The 20,175-nt window shown below is 43.1% G+C and overlaps 1 protein-coding gene across 2 annotated transcripts in view; it reads right to left on the bottom strand.

The window, feature by feature from the left end:
- The window catches only part of LOC120066625 (metabotropic glutamate receptor 8-like), a 230,704-nt gene that overhangs the window by 38,780 nt on the left and 171,749 nt on the right, over positions 1–20,175 (bottom strand). For both annotated transcript variants that reach the window (XM_039018051.1, XM_039018052.1), the window contains exons 4-5: positions 19,850–20,004; positions 19,529–19,666 (exon numbers count right to left, since the gene is read on the bottom strand). In XM_039018051.1, the coding sequence (XP_038873979.1) occupies positions 19,529–19,666; positions 19,850–20,004 (293 nt within the window). The remainder of the gene's footprint in view (positions 1–19,528; positions 19,667–19,849; positions 20,005–20,175) is intronic.

Below are 20,175 nucleotides of genomic sequence, written 5' to 3'. Positions count from 1 at the left end.
GGCTGATGTTTTGGTCACTTTTGAATGCTGGCGGTGCTTTCACTCTAGTGGTAGCATGAGACGGAGTCTACAACCCACACAAGTGGCTCAGGTAGTGCAGCTCATCCAGGATGGCACATCAATGCGAGCTGTGGCAAGAAGGTTTGCTGTGTCTGTCAGCGTAGTGTCCAGAGCATGGAGGCGCTACCAGGAGACAGGCCAGTACATCAGGAGACGTGGAGGAGGCCGTAGGAGGGCAACAACCCAGCAGCAGGACCGCTACCTCCGCCTTTGTGCAAGGAGGAGCACTGCCAGAGCCCTGCAAAATGACCTCCAGCAGGCCACAAATGTGCCTTACAGTTGACTGCTAGAGCTGCCCCAGTCAACTGTAAGCGCTGTTATTATGAAGTGGAAAGATCTAAGAACAACAACGGCTCAGCCACGAAGTGGTAGGCCACACAAGTTTCGTGAATGGGATTTCCCAGTGTCGAAGCGCGTAGAGCGTAACATCCATCTGTCCTCGGTTGCAACACTCACTACCGAGTTCCAAACTGCCTCTGGAAGCAACATCAGCACAATAACTGGTCGTCAGGAGCTTCATGAAATGGGTTTCCATGGTCGAGCAGCTGCACACAAGTCTAACATCAACATGCGCAATGCCAAGCGTCGGCTGGAGTGGTGTAAAGCTCACCGCCATTGGACTCTGGAGCACTGGAAAAACGTATTCTCTGTAGCAATGAATCATGCTTCACCATCTGGCAGTCTGACAGACAAATCTGTGTTTGGCGGATGCCAGGTGATTGCTACATGCCCAAATGCATAATGCCAACTGTAACGTTTGGTGGAGGAGCAATAATGGTCTGGGGATGTTTTTCATGGTTCGGGCTAGGCCCCTTAGTTCCAGTGAAGGAAAATCTTAACGCTACAGTATACAATGACCTTTTAGACTATACTTTGCTTCCAACTTTGTGGTAACAGTTTGAGGAAGGCCCTTTCCTGTTTCAGCATGACCTGTGCACAAAGCGAGGTCCATATGGAAATGGTTTGCCGAGATCGGTGTGGAAGAACTTAACTGGCCTGTACAGAGCCCTGACCTCAACCCCATCGAAAACCTTTGGGATGAATTGGAACATAGACTGTGAACCAGGACTAATCGCCCAACATCAGTGCCCGACCACACTAATGATCTTATGGCTGAATGGAAGCAAGTTCCTGCAGCAATGTTCTAACATCTAGTGGAAAGCCTTCCCAAAAGAGTGGAGGCTGTTATATCACCAAAGGGGGATCAACTCCATATTAATGCCCATGATTTTGGAATGAGATGTTTGACAAGTGCAAGTTGACACAATAACTGTTAGCAAAGGTGTTAGCTAGAGAAGACGTGCTGGATGTTGCAGGGATTTGTAGTTTTGCATGATGTCTACTTCGATGCTAATTAGCATTTTTGAATCTGTGAGTATATAGAGCTGAATATATTTATTAAAGTCACCTTGTCCAAGAGAGATTAAAATAGTTATACAAATGTCACGCCAATGTAAGGCTACACAAAACATAGCCCTTATTTTAAGTGTTTCTAAAATCCCCTATGGGAAACATTAATGGTGAAAAACCGATTGGAACCAACGCTAGGTTTTATGACTACTTCCGGCGCCGACCGAGATGGCCGCCTCGCTTCGCGTTCCTAGGAAAATATGCAGTATTTTGTTTTTTTATGTGTTATTCCTTACATTGGTACCCCAGGTAATCTTAGGTTTCATTACATACAGTCGGGAGGAACTACTGAATATAAGAGCAACGTCAACTCACCATCGTTACAACCAGGAGTATGACTTTCCCGAAGCGGATCCAGTGTTTTGCCTTCCACCCAATACAATGGATCTGATCCCAGCCGGCGGCCCTAAGCGACGCCGTACAAGGGGAAAACGAAGCGGTCTCCTGGTCAGGCTTCGGAGACGGGCACATCGCGCTCCACTCCCTAGCATACTACTCGCCAATGTCCAGTCTCTTGACAATAAGGTTGATGAAATCCGAGCAAGGGTAACATTCCAGAGAGACATCAGAGATTGTAACGTTCTTTGCTTCACGGAAACATGGCTCACTCGAGAGACGCTAACGGAGTCGGTGCAGCCAGCTGGTTTCTTCACGCATCGCGCCGACAGAAACAAACATCTTTCTGGTAAGAAGAGGGGCGGGGGTGTATGCCTTATGATTAACGAGACGTGGTGTGATCATAACAACATACAGGAACTCAAGTCATTCTGTTCACCTGATCTAGAATTCCTCACAATCAAATGTCGACCGCATTATCTACCAAGGGAATTCTATTCGATTATAATCACAGCCGTATATATTCCCCCCCAAGCAGACACATCGATGGCCCTGAACGAACTTTATCTGACTCTTTGTAAACTGGAAACCACAAACCCTGAGGCTGCATTCATCGTAGCTGGGGATTTTAACAAGGCTACTCTGAAAACAAAACTCCCTAAATTCTATCAGCATATTGATTGTGCTACCAGGGCTGGTAAAACCTTGGATCATTGTTATACTAACTTCCGCGACGCATATAAGGCCCTCCCCCGCCCTCCTTTCGGAAAAGCTGACCACGACTCCATTTTGTTGCTTCCAGCCTACAAACAGAAACTAAAACAGCAAGCTCCCTCGCTCAGGTCTGTTCAACGCTGGTCCGACCAATCTGATTCCACGCTTCAAGACTGCTTCGATCACGTGGATTGGGATATGTTCCGCATTGCATCCAACAACAACATTGACGAATACGCTGATTTGGTGAGCGAGTTCATTAGAAAGTGCATTGACGATGTCGTACCCACAGCAACGATTAAAACATTCCCAAACCAGAAACCGTGGATTGATGGCAGCATTCGCGTGAAACTGAAAGCGCGAACCACTGCTTTTAACCAGGGCAAGGTGACCGGAAACATGACCGAATACAAACAGTGTAGCTATTCTCTCCACAAGGCAATCAAACAAGCTAAGTCCCAGTATAGAGACAAAGTAGAGTCGCAATTCAACAGCTCAGACACAAGAGGTATGTGGCAGGGTCTACAGTCAATCACGGATTACAAAAAGAGAACCAGCCCCGTCGCGGACCAGGATGTCTTGCTCCCAGACAGACTAAATAACTTTTTTGCTCGCTTTGAGGACAATACAGTGCCACTGACACGGCCCGCTACCAAAACCTGCGGGCTCTCCTTCACTGCAGCCGAGGTGAGTAAAACATTTAAACGTGTTAACCCTCGCAAGGCTGCAGGCCCAGACGGCATTCCCAGCCGTGTCCTCAGAGCATGCGCAGACCAGCTGGCTGGTGTGTTTAAGGACATATTCAATCAATCCTTATCCCAGTCTGCTGTTCCCACATGCTTCAAGAGGGCCACCATTGTTCCTGTTCCCAAGAAAGCTAAGGTAACTGAGCTAAACGACTACCGCCCCGTAGCACTCACTTCCGTCATCATGAAGTGCTTTGAGAGACTAGTCAAGGACCATATCACCTCCACCCTACCTGACACCCTAGACCCACTCCAATTTGCTTACCGACCCAATAGGTCCACAGACGACGCAATCGCAACCACACTGCACACTGCCCTAACCCATCTGGACAAGAGGAATACCTATGTGAGAATGCTGTTCATCGACTACAGCTCAGCATTTAACACCATAGTACCCTCCAAACTCGTCATCAAGCTCGAGACCCTGGGTCTCGACCCCGCCCTGTGCAACTGGGTCCTGGACTTCCTGACGGGCCGCCCCCAGGTGGTGAGGGTAGGTAACAACATCTCCACCCCGCTGAGCCTCAACACTGGAGCCCCACAAGGGTGCGTTCTCAGCCCTCTCCTGTACTCCCTGTTCACCCACGACTGCATGGCCATGCACGCCTCCAACTCAATCATCAAGTTTGCGGACAACACTACAGTGGTAGGCTTGATTACCAACAACGACGAGACGGCCTACAGGGAGGAGGTGAGGGCCCTCGGAGTGTGGTGTCAGGAAAATAACCTCACACTCAACGTCAACAAAACAAAGGAGATGATTGTGGACTTCAGGAAACAGCAGGGGGAGCACCCCCCTATCCACATCGACGGGACAGTAGTGGAGAAGGTGGAAAGTTTGAAGTTCCTCGGTGTACACATCACGGACAAACTGAATTGGTCCACCCACACAGACAGCGTTGTGAAGAAGGCGCAGCAGCGCCTCTTCAACCTCAGGAGGCTGAAGAAATTCGGCTTGTCACCAAAAGCACTCACAAACTTCTACAGATGCACAATCGAGAGCATCCTGTCGGGCTGTATCACCGCCTGGTACGGCAACTGCTCCGCCCACAACCGTAAGGCTCTCCAGAGGGTAGTGAGGTCTGCACAACGCATCACCGGGGGCAAACTACCTGCCCTCCAGGACACCTACACCACCCAATGTCACAGGAAGGCCATAAAGATCATCAAGGACAACAACCACCCAAGCCACTGCCTGTTCACCCCGCTATCATCCAGAAGGCGAGGTCAGTACAGGTGCATCAAAGCATCGACCGAGAGACTGAAAAACAGCTTCTATCTCAAGGCCATCAGACTGTTAAACAGCCACTACTAACATTTAGTGGCCGCTGCCAACATACTGACTCAACTCCAGCCACTTTAATAATGGGAATTGATGGAAATAATGTAAAAATGTATCACTTGCCACTTTAAACAATGCCATTTAATATAATGTTTACATACCCTACATTACTCATCTCATATGTATATGTATATACTGTACTCTATATCATCTACTGCATCTTGCCATCTTTATGTAATACATGTATCACTAGCCACTTTAAACTATGCCACTTTATGTTTACATACCCTACATTACTCATCTCATATGTATATACTGTACTCTATACCATCTACTGCATCTTGCCTATGCCGTTCTGTACCATCACTCATTCATATATCTTTATGTACATATTCTTTATCCCTTTACACTTGTGTGTATAAGGTAGTAGTTGTGGAATTGTTAGGTTAGATTACTTGTTGGTTATTACTGCATTGTCGGAACTAGAAGCACAAGCATTTCGCTACACTCGCATTAACATCTGCTAACCATGTGTATGTGACAAATAAAATTTGATTAGATTTGATTTGTATTATGACACCTCCACGTTGAGGCTCTATACATTTGACAGACAACTTAATCACGGGTCCTGGCATTTCAATTAAACATCACTTACCAGGGCAAATGTATTACCTCTGTACATGACAGACTAGTTTCTGTTTTCCATTTTCTATCATGCCCTGGGGTTCAATTAGATAAAAAAAATTGATAAATGAAAAACTATTTACAGAGATAGTCTTGTGTGATGAGATAAGTCGAAAATAAATCAACAGCACTAATTTCAGCGCATATAAGGCTCTGACAAGCCTGAATATATTTACATTAATAGCTTATTGTTATACTCCCCATTGTTATTTACTAACGTAAAAAATGTGTCCGATTCTATCAACGTAGCAATAATAATAACATGCTTCTAGGTCTAGCATTGTTTTGCAAGATTTACATTTTTTATAGAATACACAGAAAAACTAAGCAGACAAAATTGAATGGATTGAGTAGGTACTGACATTACAGGTTAAATATGTCTCCTTCTATCCGTCTAGCCTTCAGAAATATCCTTCAATAGTATGCATTGAACTCAACTCAAAAGTAAACTACATGACCAAAAGTATGTCGACACCTGCTCATTGAACATCAAATTCCAAAATCATGGTCATTAATATAGAGTTGGTCCCCTCTTTGCTGCTATAAAAGCCACCACTCTTCTGGGAAGGATTTCCACTAGATGTTGGAACATTGCTGGGAGACTTGCTTCTATTCTGCCATGAGCATTAGTCAGGTCGGGCACTGATGTTGGGCAATTAGGCCCGACTTGCATTCGGCGTTCCAATTCATCCCAAAGGTTTTTGTTGGGGTTGTTGGGGTTTCACACTGATCTCGACAAACCATTTCTGTATGGACCTCGCTTTGTGCATTGTGCATTGTCATGCTGAAACAGGAAAGGGCCTTCCCCAAACTGTTGCCACAAAGTTGGAAGCACAGAATCATCTAGAACAGTGGTCGCCAACCGTTCAATCGCAATCTTCAAGGCATTCCTAGTCGATCACCAAATATTTCTGTAGAAAAGCCAACGAACGTTAAAGGCTTGCGCTCCTTTTAAAAAAATTGTGTTGAGCTGTTGCCGGTAGGTGCACTTGATTCAAAAGTCCTGCACACCGGGTAAGCAAAGTGTTCCCATAAGACAAACTCCGCGGACCAGCAAATCTGTGACTGAATCGAGTGCACCTACTGCGCTGCCCATATGGATAGCTCAAATAACCGTGGCTTTCCATGACCCTGGCCACAGCCAAGTTTAATAGGCTACTAGCCTACGTAAGATTTAGTAACTTTTAAAACCATGACCACAGAGAGACTGTCAATGAATACAGCAAAAAGCTGCTGTTTTTATGAGTGAGTTCATGTTTAAGTTTACATTCAGCACTGTCCCTGTTTTATTCAACACTATAACAAAACACTCTTCTCCGTACTTCCACTCGGGCTGCAGCTGCAATGAATGAGTAGCCAAGTATCGATAGCCCTGCATTGTATTATTATTAGCAGCTCATCGTGTTGATTTTAATATTAAGGAATATTTAACTTTCTCTGGTCATAGGAACAACATTAATTTGTGCATGTGGCAGATGTGGTTCGACTTGAGTTTCACCAGCAGGTGGAAGACGTGTCCCCTCTCTCTGGTCAGTCTCACCGGAGGAAAGGAAGGAGTGAGCAGGGACCGTGAGTGACGGTTGGGAAAAAAAATGTTTTCAACGGTCATCCAACTCGGAATTCCAAGTCGGAAACTTGGGCATCTTTCTAGAGCTCCAACTTTTCGACCTGAAGATCACTGATGTCGTGATTTGACCTCTTTGACCATCAGATGCAGGTACCATCAGTCCAGTAAAATAAAAATGCTAATTATTTCAATTCATGCTCCACAGTGCCTCACAAGTGCTAAACCAACTGATCTATTTTGTTATCAAAGCTCGAGTTTTGAAATATAAATGGTCTGATTAACAATATTGGCAGGCCAATCATATAGTCAATATGCTGTGATAATGTATTAGGCCTACTGCCCAAACTTCATTCCTACAAAAACTGTTTGTGTGAGGTTAATGTAAAAAAAAATATCTGAGCAGTAGATCTCAGCTTGCTTTTTGACTGCGAAAGTGATCTTGACTCAGAAACGGTTGGTGACCACTGGTCCTGAACATCATTGTATGCGGTAGCGTTAAGATTTCCCTTCACTGGAACTAAGGGGCCTAGCCCGAACCATGAAAAACAGCCCCAGACCATTATTCCTCCTTTACCAAACTGTACAGTTGGCACTAGGCATTGGGCAGGTAGCGTTCTCCTGACATCCACAAAAAACAGATTAATCAGTCGGACTACCAGATGGTGAAGCGTGATTCATCACTCCAGAGAACTCGTTTGTACTGCTCCAGAGTCCAATGGTGGAGAGCTTTACACCTCTCCAGCCGACGCTTGACATTGCGCATGGTGATGTTAGGCTTGTGTGCAGCTGCTCGACAATGGAAACCCATTTCATGAAGCTCCCGACGAATAGTTATTGTGCTGGCGTTGCTTTCAGAGGCCGTTTGGAACTTGGTAGTGAGTGTTGCAACCAAGGACAGATGATTTTTACGCGCTACGTGCTTCACCACTTGGCTGTCCTGTTCTCCGAGCTTTTGTGACCTCAAGTGGCGATTTTAGCATGTAAATCTTGGTGGGGCAATGTGGGATGCATGCCAGAAAAGCCACTACACAACACTAAACAATACATTAATTGCAATATAACAGTGACAATTGGTACCCACAAACTGTTAAGGCCTACACAAAGCTCTCCCAACAGAAGAGCTTTCTTTTCAGCACCATGGAATGAATCCTTGTTACCGGTAAACATGGCTTTCAGCAGAGCCTTGTCTTGCAGTGAAACAGTAAATTCAGCTTAATTTACTGCCTTTAAAAACAGCTGATATGGCTGATTTGCTTTAACAAATGTGGTTTCTACAACAATTGAGATGTACAAACTATACATCATGGAACAACAAGAGGATAAGGGACAATCCAAAATGTTGAATAAGACATTAATCAGCGAGCTAGGACGGACAGCAACAGAAATCAGAACATGGGCCATTCTTACAATATTCTCTATGTACACAAAGTCAGAGCCATAGGATAAATAGAGGGGGCATTTAAGCAGACAATGAACACTCTTACAATATTCAATGATTACATTTCTCTAAAACAGGCTATAGGCTACATATGCACCACCAAGTCAGAACAGTAGGCTAAATTATAAGGGTGAAATTGACCACATTATTAAGGTGAGGCACATGGGGTACTAACAGCTTACTTTCTTAGCTACAGTATAAATATCTCCCTGGCATATTACATAATTTATGCAGCAGCATACAATACATTTTTTGGAGTCACCTTGTTCTGCTGTGCTCACTTGAACAGGAAGGTGGCGCGGCGGTTCTTCTTGTGGGTAAATTTTGTCATCAAACTTTGTCATCAAAGTCGGGCATTCTCTGGATTTATGGTACTTTCAAAACAACTGACAACTGAAAAAAAACCAGGTTGAATCAGGTCGGAAAGTGATCTTCAGGTCGGAGCTCTAGAAAGAGGCCCGAGTTTCCGACTTAGAATTCCGAGTTGGATTACGTATTTTACCAGTTGGAGCTCGTTTTTTCTGAGTTCCCAGTTGTCTTGAACTCACTGAAGTCACTGAAGATTTGCCAGTTCCAAGTTTCCAGTTGTTTTGAACATGGCAGAAGTCATGCTGGATTGACAGCATCGCCAATGTATTCAACCTTTTCTGGCCCATGGTGTTGCATGTGAATGTTTATCCATTTAAGATTGGAAAAGAGACCCTTAAACCCAGACTAGGACCACACACCCACTCCACTGAATAGCAGGCTAGTGATTGCTTTGCAAAGCTTGCAGTTAGCCATTGATTCCTTCCAAACCACTCATTGTTATATTACGTTTTCCAACTTGTTGTGTAATGTTTATGTCACCGATACGTTTTATGTATAATTTCTCATCATCATTGAAAATAATTTGCCAGTAGATTATCGACTTGATTCATGATGATGACCGCCTGTCTAGCTTGCTAGCTAAGATTTTGAAAGTATGATATTGACATGATCAGTGCAATCAAAGCTTCGGTAGGTACAGTGCATTCGGAAAGAATTCAGACCTCTTGACCTTTTCCACATTTTGTTATGTTAGACTTATTCTAAAATGGAATACATTGGTTTTTTCTTCATCAATCTACGCACAAAACCCTATAATGACAAAGAAAAAACTGTTTTCTATAAATTTTTGCAAATGAACTGAAATATAACATTTACGCAAGTATTCAGACCCTTTACTCAGTACTTTGTTGAAGCACCTTTGGCAGCGATTACAGCCTTGGGTCTTCTTGGGTCTTCTTCAATAATGATCAATGGAAACAGGATGCACCTGAGCTCAATTTCAAGTCTCATAGCAAAGGGTCTGAAAACTTATGTAAATAAGGTATTCTGTTTTAGTTTTTTTATAACTTTGCAAAAATGTCTAAAAACCTGTTTTTGCTTCGTCATTATAGGGTATTGTGTGTAGATTGCTGAGGAAATGGTTTTATGTAATCCATTTTAGAATAAGTAAATAAATAACAAAACGTGGAAAAAGTCAAGCGGTCTGAATACTTTAATAAGGCACTGTATATAATTCCATTCACAGGGGCTCTGCTAATGACTTTCTGTTTTGCTCATTAAGATATTTAATATTTAGAAAGCTTTTAAACTAGCAAATGTGCAATTACACACTGGCCCAGCGTATTTTGTTGCCATGCACATGTCTCTATTTGAATTACAGCAGCCTGCTACGAATGCCGTGAAGGGAGGTGGGAGTTGATGTGTGTTTTTGTCTTTTTTTCTACATAGAAAATGTATATGTTAGCAATTAATGAGATATACAAATCAGGCATGGTATTTGCATATCCTTGTCAGATCTCCTGTTTCTTGGCAAGGAGGAAGTAGCCCTAATGAATTTGGCAGGATACTGGCAGGACACTTCTGGCCGCTATTAAAAGTCCTCAGACTACCTGTTCCACTTATTTTTCGCTCTTATCTGGGTTCATTGTTTTTATGACTGTATTCTGTCCAAGATGTTGATCTATTTCCTACAACCGTCTGACTTTACCGAGTGCCTATACTAGGCCTATAAAAAATATAAATGTAAGGCTATTCATTCCAAAGCCTTCAAAGCCCTATTGTCCTGTCTAATCCAGTAAATGTAGACCAGTGCTCTCCAACCCTGTTTCTGGAGAACTACTCTCCTGTAGGTTTTTACTCCAACCTCAGTTATAACTAATCCGATTCAGTTTATCAAGCAGCTAATTATTAGAATCAGGTGCACTAGATTAGTGTTGGGCTGAAAATCTACAGGTAGAATGTTAATGGCCAGTGTACAGTCATAGCCAAAAGTTTTGAGAATGACACAAATATTAATTTTCACAAAGTTTGCTGCTTCAGAGTCTTTAAATATTTTTGTCAGATGTTACTATGGAATACTGAAGCATAATTACAAGCATTTCATAAGTGTCAAAGGCTTTTATTGACAATTACATGAAGTTGATGCAAAGAGTCAATATTTGCAGTGTTGACCCTTCTTTTTCAAGACCTCTACAATCCACCCTGGCATGCTGTCAATTAACTTCTGGGCCACATCCTGACTGATGGCAGCCCATTCTTGCATAATCAATGCTTGGAGTTTGTCAGAATTTGTGGGGTTTTGTTTGTCCACCCGCCTCTTGAGGATTGACCACAAGTTCTCAATGGGATTAAGGTCTGGGGAGTTTCCTGGCCATGGACCCAAAATATCTATGTTTTGTTCCCCGAGTCACTTAGTTATCATTTTTGCCTTATGGCAAGGTGCGCCATCATGCTGGAAAAGGCATTGTTCGTCACCGAACTGTTCCCGGATGGTTGGGAGAAGTTGCTCTCGGAGGATGTGTTGGTACCATTCTTTATTCATGGCTGTGTTCTTAGGCAAAATTGTGAGTGAGCTCACTCCCTTGGCTGAGAAGCAACCCCACACATGAATGGTCTCAGGATGCTTTACTGTTGGCATGACACAGGACTTATGGTAGCGCTCACCTTGTCTTCTCCGGGCAAGCTTTTTTCCGGATGCCCCAAACAATCGGAAAGGGGATTCATCAGAGAAAATGACTTTACCCCAGTCCTCAGCAGTCCAATCCCTGTACCTTTTGCAGAATATCAGTCTGTCCCTGATGTTTATCCTGGAGAGAAGTGACTTCTTTGCTGCCCTTCTTGACACCAGGCAATCCTCCAAAAGTCTTCGCCTCACTGTGCGTGCAGATGCACTCACACCTGCTTGCTGCCATTCCTGAGCAAGCTCTGTACTGGTTGTGCCCCGATCCCGCAGCTGAATCAACTTTAGGAGACGGTCCTGGTGCTTGCTGGACTTTCTTGGGCGCCCTGAAGCCTTCTTCACAACAATTGAACCGCTCTCCTTGAAGTTCATAATGATCCGATAAATGGTTGATTTAGGTGCAATCTTACTGGCAGCAAAATACTTACCTGTGAAGCCCTTTTGTGCAAAGCAATGATGACGGCACGTGTTTCCTTGCAAGTAACCATGGTTGACAGAGGAAAAACAATGATTCCAAGCACCACCCTCCTTTTGAAGCTTCCTGTTAAGGTTGTCGTAGTCGTTCTCCTCCTCAGACGAGGAGGAGCATGGATCGGACCAAGATGCGGAGTAGTAGGTATTCATGTTTTAATGAACAAACAACAAACACTACAAATTACGAAACTCTACAAACGTGACTAACCTGAAAACAGTCCTGTGTGGCCCAAACACTGACACAGGAAACAAACACCCACAAAACACCAGTGAAACCCTGGCTGCCTTAGTATGACTCTCAATCAGGGACAACGATACACACCTGTCTCTGATTGAGAATCATACCAGGCCGAACACAAAATCCCAACATAGAAAAACAAACCTAGACCAACCCACCCAACTCACGCCCTGACCAACTAAAACAAATACATAACAAAGGAAAACAGGTCAGGAACGTGACACTTCCAGTCTGTTATTCGAACTCAATCAGCATGACAGAATGATCTTCAGCCTTGTCCTCGTCAACACTCACACCGGTGTTAACGAGAGAATCTCTGACATGATGTCAGCTGGTCCTTTTGTGGCAGGGCAGAATTGCAGTGGAAATGTTTTTTTGAGATTCAGTTGATTTGCATAGCAAAGAGGGAATTTACAATTAATTGCAATTCATCTGATCACTCTTCATAACATTCTGGAGTATATGCAAATTGCCATCATACAAACTGAGGCAGCAGACTTTGTGAAAATTAATATTTGCGTGATTCTCAAAACTTTTGGCCACGACTGTACAGTAAGTCAGACCTATATACTATCCGACCCACAATATCTCTCCTAAGAGATTGGCTGGTGTTTCGCCATTACTTTCAAAGGGGAATGTCAAGAGCAGGCCTTTGATACTATAACAAGCTTGGGAAGATGTCTGGCGGAAGATGTAACATATTACCCTATAAGACTCTTTGAAGAAAATCCCTAATCAAAAGTCTACTTTCCAAAATGTTCCTGAGCGCTGTGCACTTAGCTTCCATCTCCAACCTCCAATAGAAGGCGACTTCTCCCCTGACTGTCACTCTGCTTTCAAATCAAGAAGCCAAATCATTAGATGGAAGAGAACCAGTAGACAAAAATCGAGGGAAAGTGCGACAGACTGGGTTTTTGTCAAGATTGCGTTTGATCTGGATATGTTTGGAATCAAGCACACGAGTGCAAAGATGTGGCATCAAATGGGCAGGACAAAATGTCTGCCAAGAGTAAGCTTTCATGTGACTCCAACCTCTTTCAGGGAATTTGTTCAGTATTTTGTATCTTTGCATGCTTGAAGGGGGCTCCCGAGTGGCACAGCGGTCTAAGGCACTGCATCTCAGTGCTAGAGGCGTCATTACAGACCCGGATTCAATACCAGGCTGTATCACAACTGGCCATGATTGGGAGTCCCATAGGACGGTGCACAATTGACCCAGTGTCATCTGGGTTTGTATGGGGTAGGCCGTCAATTGTAAATAATAATTTGTTCTTAACTGACTTGCCTGGTTAAATACAATTTAAAAAAGGGGAAGAGAACAGTAGCAACCTTTTTCGAAAGAGGATACAAATTGGTTACTTTGCTTGGCTGAGGTAGTGCATCAAAGTAGAAATCTGTAATAAAATATTTATAATTAAGTCCAATTGACATCCACCTGCTTTCTTTGTCTCAGGGCAGTATGCATTGATTCTGATCCACATTGTTGGTTAAAGCTGCAATCGTACCAAACTTGTTCCGGCTTAGTTTTCTATTCTTACTGCCATTGTTCAAGGTTAGAATACGCTATGAGTAGTACACATCAGAAAGTCATAACTGGAGGCATGAAGTGATTGTGCCGTAAACATTGAAAGCTCAGGCCATCTGTGGACAAGTGTGTAGGAAATAGGAAAGCATAATAGGAAAGCGAAATTGAAATATGTGAGCTGTGGACAAAAACAAGCTGTGGCCAAAAACAAGGGGAAATACTCCATCGCATTGCTGTGTTACTGTGTGTAACCCTTGATGAGATGAGCAAAACATTTTTTATCAAAAAAATTATAAAAATACTGAGCTATATTGTATGCAAGAAAAAAATTGAAATTATATTTTATACTAACAAATCGCTCACAGTGTCACGCCCTGACCATAGAGAGCCCTCGGTTCTCTATGGTGTTTAGGTCAGAGCGTGACTGGGGGGTTATCTAGTGTTTAGATTTTTAGGTTGGTGGTTTGTGTGGTTCCCAATTAGAGGCAGCTGGTAATCGTTGCCTCTAATTGGGGATCATATTTAGGTAGGCTTTTCCCCCACCTGCATTTGTGGGATATTGATTGTTTGTTAGTGTGCTTTGGCACTACATCATCACGGTCTTTGTAAGGTTTGTTATTTTGTTTTGTTAGTTTCACTTAAATAAATATGTGAAACTATACTCACGCTGCGCCTTGGTCCGCTCATTTCCAAGATCGTGACGCACAGGAAGATATTTTGTTTAAAAGGTAGTCTTTTTTTCTCTCAAAAAGATATGTGTCTAAATGATTGGCACCACTAAAATGAAGTATCATGCATGCAAAATCCATTTGTTATCCATCACCATGGGGAAAGGCAAAAAACTCTCAAATGGAAAAAGACAAATGGTTTTGACCATGTAGAAAACAATAGCGAAACAACTAAATATACCACTATTAGCTCAATAATTACGAAGTTCAAAACCACTGGAACAGTGGTAACCTTACCCGGTAGAGGTCACATGCGTAACTTGTCCCCACGCACAGTGAGGAAGATGATTCTGGAGGCAAAGGGCCACAGTTGGAGAATTACAGAAATTGGTTGAATCTTTGGTTCACCAAGATTGACGCCACTTGCATGCCAATAGGCTCTTTGGAAAGGTTGTGAGAGAAAAAACTTTAATGACAGTGACAAGAGACTTCCCAATGTGTTCTCCAATCTCATAAAACATTATAAAAAAACGTTTAGTGCCGTTATCCTTGCAAGGGGAGGGTGCACAAAGTAACAAAAATTATTTTGACACTTATCTTTTTGAGAAAAAATTACATTACTTGTTAAACAAAATTAATACAATAAAAAAATATAATAAAATGTTGGAGCTTAGCTCAGTATTTGTATTATTTATTTTATATAGTCTTTTTTTGCTAATCTTTTAACAATTTTGGCTGTGACTGTAGTAGGTATACCAATATTTAATTGAAACACTAGTTATTTTTTTATTCAATTGTTCATTTTGACTAAGTGCCTATGTGCTTAGTTCTATTGAAATCACATTACTATACCGGGGAAAATATGATGACATTAACAGTAGGAACAAAGGGGAGGGGGAAAAAACTATCTGCAGTCATTGCATGGATTTCCTTGCTTGGATGAGTGGTAGGAGGGCATAATTAAGTTATTGTATTGCTTTAAAAAACAATGGACACACTCATTCGGGGGTGGCAAGTAGCCTAGTGGTTAGAGCGTTGGACTAGTAACCGAAAGGTTGCAAGATCGAATCACTGAGCTGACAAGGTAAAAATCTGTTCTGCCTCTGAACAAGGCAGTTAACCCACTGTTCCTAGGCCATCATTGAAAATAAGAATTTGTTCTTAACTGACTTGCCTAGTTAAACAAATGTTTAAAAAAATATATGGGAAATTAGGTGCTTAGAGCTACTGTACAGCCTGTGAACATGTCTACAGCTCAACACCAGAGACGAATGCTGACAATATCACCAGCGGCACACGGACAGCATGATGGAATGTAGACACCGTGCCCTCTGACCTTAGGCCATTGTGTCAATAAAGATATTTAATTATCCTGATTAATTACCATCAATGATCAAGGCCCTTCAAGACCACCCCCACAAAGCCATAGAGCATGTTCTAATTTTCCCTCAAGTGACTCTCTCTGTCTCTTCCCCCCTCTCTCTTTCTCTCCCCTCTCTCTCTACCCACCCCCCTCTCTCACTCTCTCTTTCAGACTAATACATGGAAATCAATAGGACCACAAAAGGGTGTTTACCCCTTATTTACTGTGATTTATGGACCAAAATGCCCAAATAGCCTGAAGACATACAATGTAACAAAACACTAGAAAGAATAAGGAACACAGGCAATACAGTAAGGGTTCATTGGAAATCGTTATCACTGTATAGAATTCACTGCCATTTTGGCTTTAACATTGATGAGGATGAGATTGATGTTGCCCCTGGAGTTCTGTCAAGAAATAACAAAAAATGACAGTTTGTAATATGAAGTGACAGCTATTTAATTGCGTGAAAACCTCCATTTAATATATGACGTGTCAAAACCAGAGAACATTTGCACCATAGAGCTGAAGTATATCCCGTTCGATATTGAGTTCCTTTTGATTCCCTCTCCTCCACTACAAAAGATAAGTGCTCACATAGTATTCAATGTTATCACCGCAAGATACTGAAAAACTGAGTAACAGAGAACTAAATGAGGAGTTTGCAACGCAGAGCAATTATAATTTAACAGAGCACTTAAGACGCCTGACCTACTTGACACACAGACACACTTTCAAAGAACCAAACAATTTATTTTAGTTGTTGAAGTGACCCACTAGTTCTGCATTATATCACATTGCAGTGGATCGTGTACCACTACTTGGTGCATAAATGTCTGTTGATCCTATGACTCTTTCCATTTCCCAGTGGAGAACAGCTTTTGTACCATGACTTCTATGGCTTCAGTTCTGTATTTGTGGCTTCAAGGTAGGAGAAACTATAGAGCTGTTCCACCAGTGAAGAGGAAACACTGCCGGGTAAGAACTACATAAGAAGCAAGTGGATACATCTGTGATTGTATAATGGCACTTTGCACTGCAGTATGACTAAACCTTAGCCTCACATAGGATGTAATGAGAGAAGAGAGCATAGCTGTGACGCAACGCTAAATCAAACATCATTGACATTTCACAGGATACAGTATCTGATGTTAATGTCTGAGAGCACTTACTGTATGCCAACGAAGGTGCATCCATTTCACGGTTTCCTGTTTACTCCGTCTATGTGATGACACACATGTCTGTACACACATTTGCTTGCATCGACAGATACACATACACACACATACTGTCAGTACACATGCAAATGTTCATAAACAGTACCAGTCAAATGTTTGGACACACTTACTCAATCTAGGGCTTTTCTTTATTTTTACTATTTTCTACATTGTAGAATAATAGTGAAGACATCAAAACTATGAAATAACACATATGGAATCATGTAGTAACCAAAAAAGTGTTAAAGAAAATCTGTCACACCCTGATCTGTTTCACCTGTCCTTGTGATTGTCTTCACCCCCCTCAAGGTGTCACCCATCTTCCCTATTACCCTCAGTGTATTTATACCTGTGTTCTCTGTTTGTCTGTTGCCAGTTCGTCCTGTCTTGCCAAGTCAACCAGCGTTTTTCCAAGCTCCTGTTTTTCCTAGTCTCTCTTTTCTAGTCCTCCCGGCTCTGACCTTTTGCCTGCCCTGACACTGAGCCCGCCTGCCTGACCATTCTGCCTAGGCCTGACCTCAAGCCTGCCTGCCGCCCTGTACTGTTTGGACTCTGACCTGGTTATGAACTCTTGCCTGTCTTTGACCTGCCTCTTGCCTGCCCCTCGTTGTTCAATAAATATCAGAGACTCAAACCATCTGCCTCCTGTGTCTGCATCAGGGTCTCGCCTTGTGTCGTTATAAAATCTAAATATATTTAAAATGTGAGATTCTTCAAAGTAGCCACCCTTTGCCTTGATGGCAGCTTTGCACACTCTTGGCATCTTTTGACTGGTACTGTATGTCTGCACCAAACACCTGGTTCAAAACACAAAATGCATTCTTTAGCATGTCAGCACTTTTCCTTTTCTTTATAGGTTTACGAGAGGGATGGGGATATCGTGTGATATTGCAATGGCCACAAACAAAAAAATAAGCATGCACACACACACGCGCACACACACACACATATGGACAATGATCAGAGGTGGTGCTGATTCAGCCGTGTGTCTTGTTGCATGATTACTCTGCAGACAGCGACAGCTCCAGATAAAAGATGCCCATGCAGCTCCTCTCCTCACGGCACTAAAACTCAATCTCGAGTTGCTAATAAAATGTACTCAAGCTGCTCCCCTCGCTCCCACACCAGGGAAAGAATAGAGTGAAAAAGCCCGGAGTACTTTTGACAGGGGCAAACAGATTTCAAACCGTCTACCAGGCAAAATTACATGAGCTTTATAATGGAGGGAGATACGAACATGGGGGTATTTTTGGAAAGCTGAGATTGGTGTTTCTTTTTTCTTCTCCCCTCGGTCCTGTTGCTGCCTGGCTACTCTTACCGTGCGTTTACCAAATCCTGTTTGGTGTGTCTGCCATGTCGCCAAAGGATTTGTCCCAAAGTGCCTGTGTTCCAGAAAAACTCCTCAAAATCATCAAGGATTACATTTTTTGCCGCCCACACAGTGGGGACATTGTCGTCAGCACAATGCAACTCTCAGTAGACAAGCGCTGTATATGCTAAGCTTAGTGATGTGGAATTCATTTTGGAACACCCTCGGGCTGATCTGGCTGTCTCCCTCAGTCGGCTTAAGTGCAAGACCTTTTTATAATTTTCTGCACACAATAGTTAGTATGTGCCACTTGCTTTCGCTGGATCATGACGCATCCGCTTTGTTAATGACAGAATGCACTGCCTTTTTTGTCACGCTGTCGTGATTTGATGCCTTCCCTACTGACTTTAAAAAAAGATGATAATAATCAGGCGATCTGGCCGTGTTGTTAACAGACGAATCTATCAGCACTGCAGCGTTGTGTGCATCCTATTGCAGATAAGGAGCGGAGAGGGGGGGGGGCGAGTGAGAGAGAGAGCACGGCGACAACAGCTCCATAATTATTCTCATTACTTCAAGTCACCGTGTCAGAACAATAAGTGTCGTCTGGGATATGGGCAACGGACAGCCGTCTGCCTCTGCATATCCCCAGACACAAACAGAGTTTTGGGGGCGAAAAAAAGCTCAAACACAGCCACATTAATACACTCACATCCTGCATTTTTTTATGAATAAAATTGTTATTGTAAAAATATCATGAATTCAAACACAATGTACGTACATACATTTTCCCTGCACACACACACTCAAAGAGACACATTTACACAGAATGTGTGGATCTGATGCCTTTGTCTCCAGAGGTCTTCAACACAAACACATGCCTCCAAATCTTCAGACATACAGCATGTCTCTGCAAAATGGTTGTTTGTGCCTCAGAGAGTTACTGTACATTCGAAGAGTGCTACATACGGATCTTTCCCATTTCAAGCTAGAGCAAACCCGTTCCCCTACATATTCCCAGAGATATTGAAAGTGAAATTCCGCTGGAATGAAATTACAGTGCTATAACTGGAGTTCTAAGTTATAATGATGGCTGGAACAGAGCTTATGGAATGGCATCAAACACATGGAAACCATGTGTTTGATGTGTTTGATACCATTCCACCTATTCCGCTCTGGCCATTACCATGAGCCCGTCCTTCCCAATTAAGGTACCACCAACCTCCTATGCCATCCATCCATCACCTCTTGGCTACCAAAAGCATGGCATTGATTGGCTGGGGTGTGAGATAGTCCAGACTATCATGGTTAGGGTCTGTATAGCATTGGGATGAAGATACACGCCAGCAACAGACTATTGTCTCTCTGTTGTTCACTGCCTATCTCTGCAGTGCACTGTTTAAACAGTCAGGTTTGCACTGAGGGAACGCACAGACCTCTGCCGGAGGGTTCTTCCTCGTCCCCAGATAATGCTCTTCCCTCAGTGCTTAAGAAAGAACATGCTGTACCTGTGCATTTCTTGGGGCTCCCAGGTCGCTTGCCATGCATCCCTAACTTGCACGCAAAGTTTTCTTCCCAAAATTCCGCGAACCACACGTTCCTTCTGTTGTTGGAGAGGGAGCGACTCCGGAAGTAACGGTCGAAGGCTGAGATAAGGATGAAAATTGAATAGAGGAATAAAAACAGAGACAAAATAAACTTATTTCAGCCTGAAGCCACATTCTATAACACAAAAGTGTTATACATCTCACAGTGCTTCAAACACATGCATTATTTCTCATTGTTTGCTGAGTATGGTCAACAAGGCTCAGTGTCTCCTGTTCTCTCACCGTCCACGGAGGCTCTCTTGGGGAGGATGGTGATGGCCCCCTCTGCCACTTTCTCCTGCTGCACCACAGGGGAGATCTTGGACCCCCAGCTGTCTGAGCCAACCCAAAGGAAGTGACCAGTCTGGTTGTTGCGTTTGGCCGCGTCCAGGATACGCCTGTGAGAAGAAAACAAAGTTGTTACATTCCGATTCACTGAATTTCGATTCACTGAATTTCGATTCACTGAATTTCGTTTCACTGAATTTCAATTCACTTAATTCCGATTCACTTCATGTATATATTCGACCCCAACCGCAACATCATCCAACAGCATACCACCCTGCATC

The sequence above is a fragment of the Salvelinus namaycush genome, chromosome 21 (assembly GCF_016432855.1).
Source record: "Salvelinus namaycush isolate Seneca chromosome 21, SaNama_1.0, whole genome shotgun sequence".
In the NCBI taxonomy this organism is placed as follows: domain Eukaryota; kingdom Metazoa; phylum Chordata; class Actinopteri; order Salmoniformes; family Salmonidae; genus Salvelinus; species Salvelinus namaycush.
This window is presented reverse-complemented; position numbering and strand designations above follow the sequence as displayed.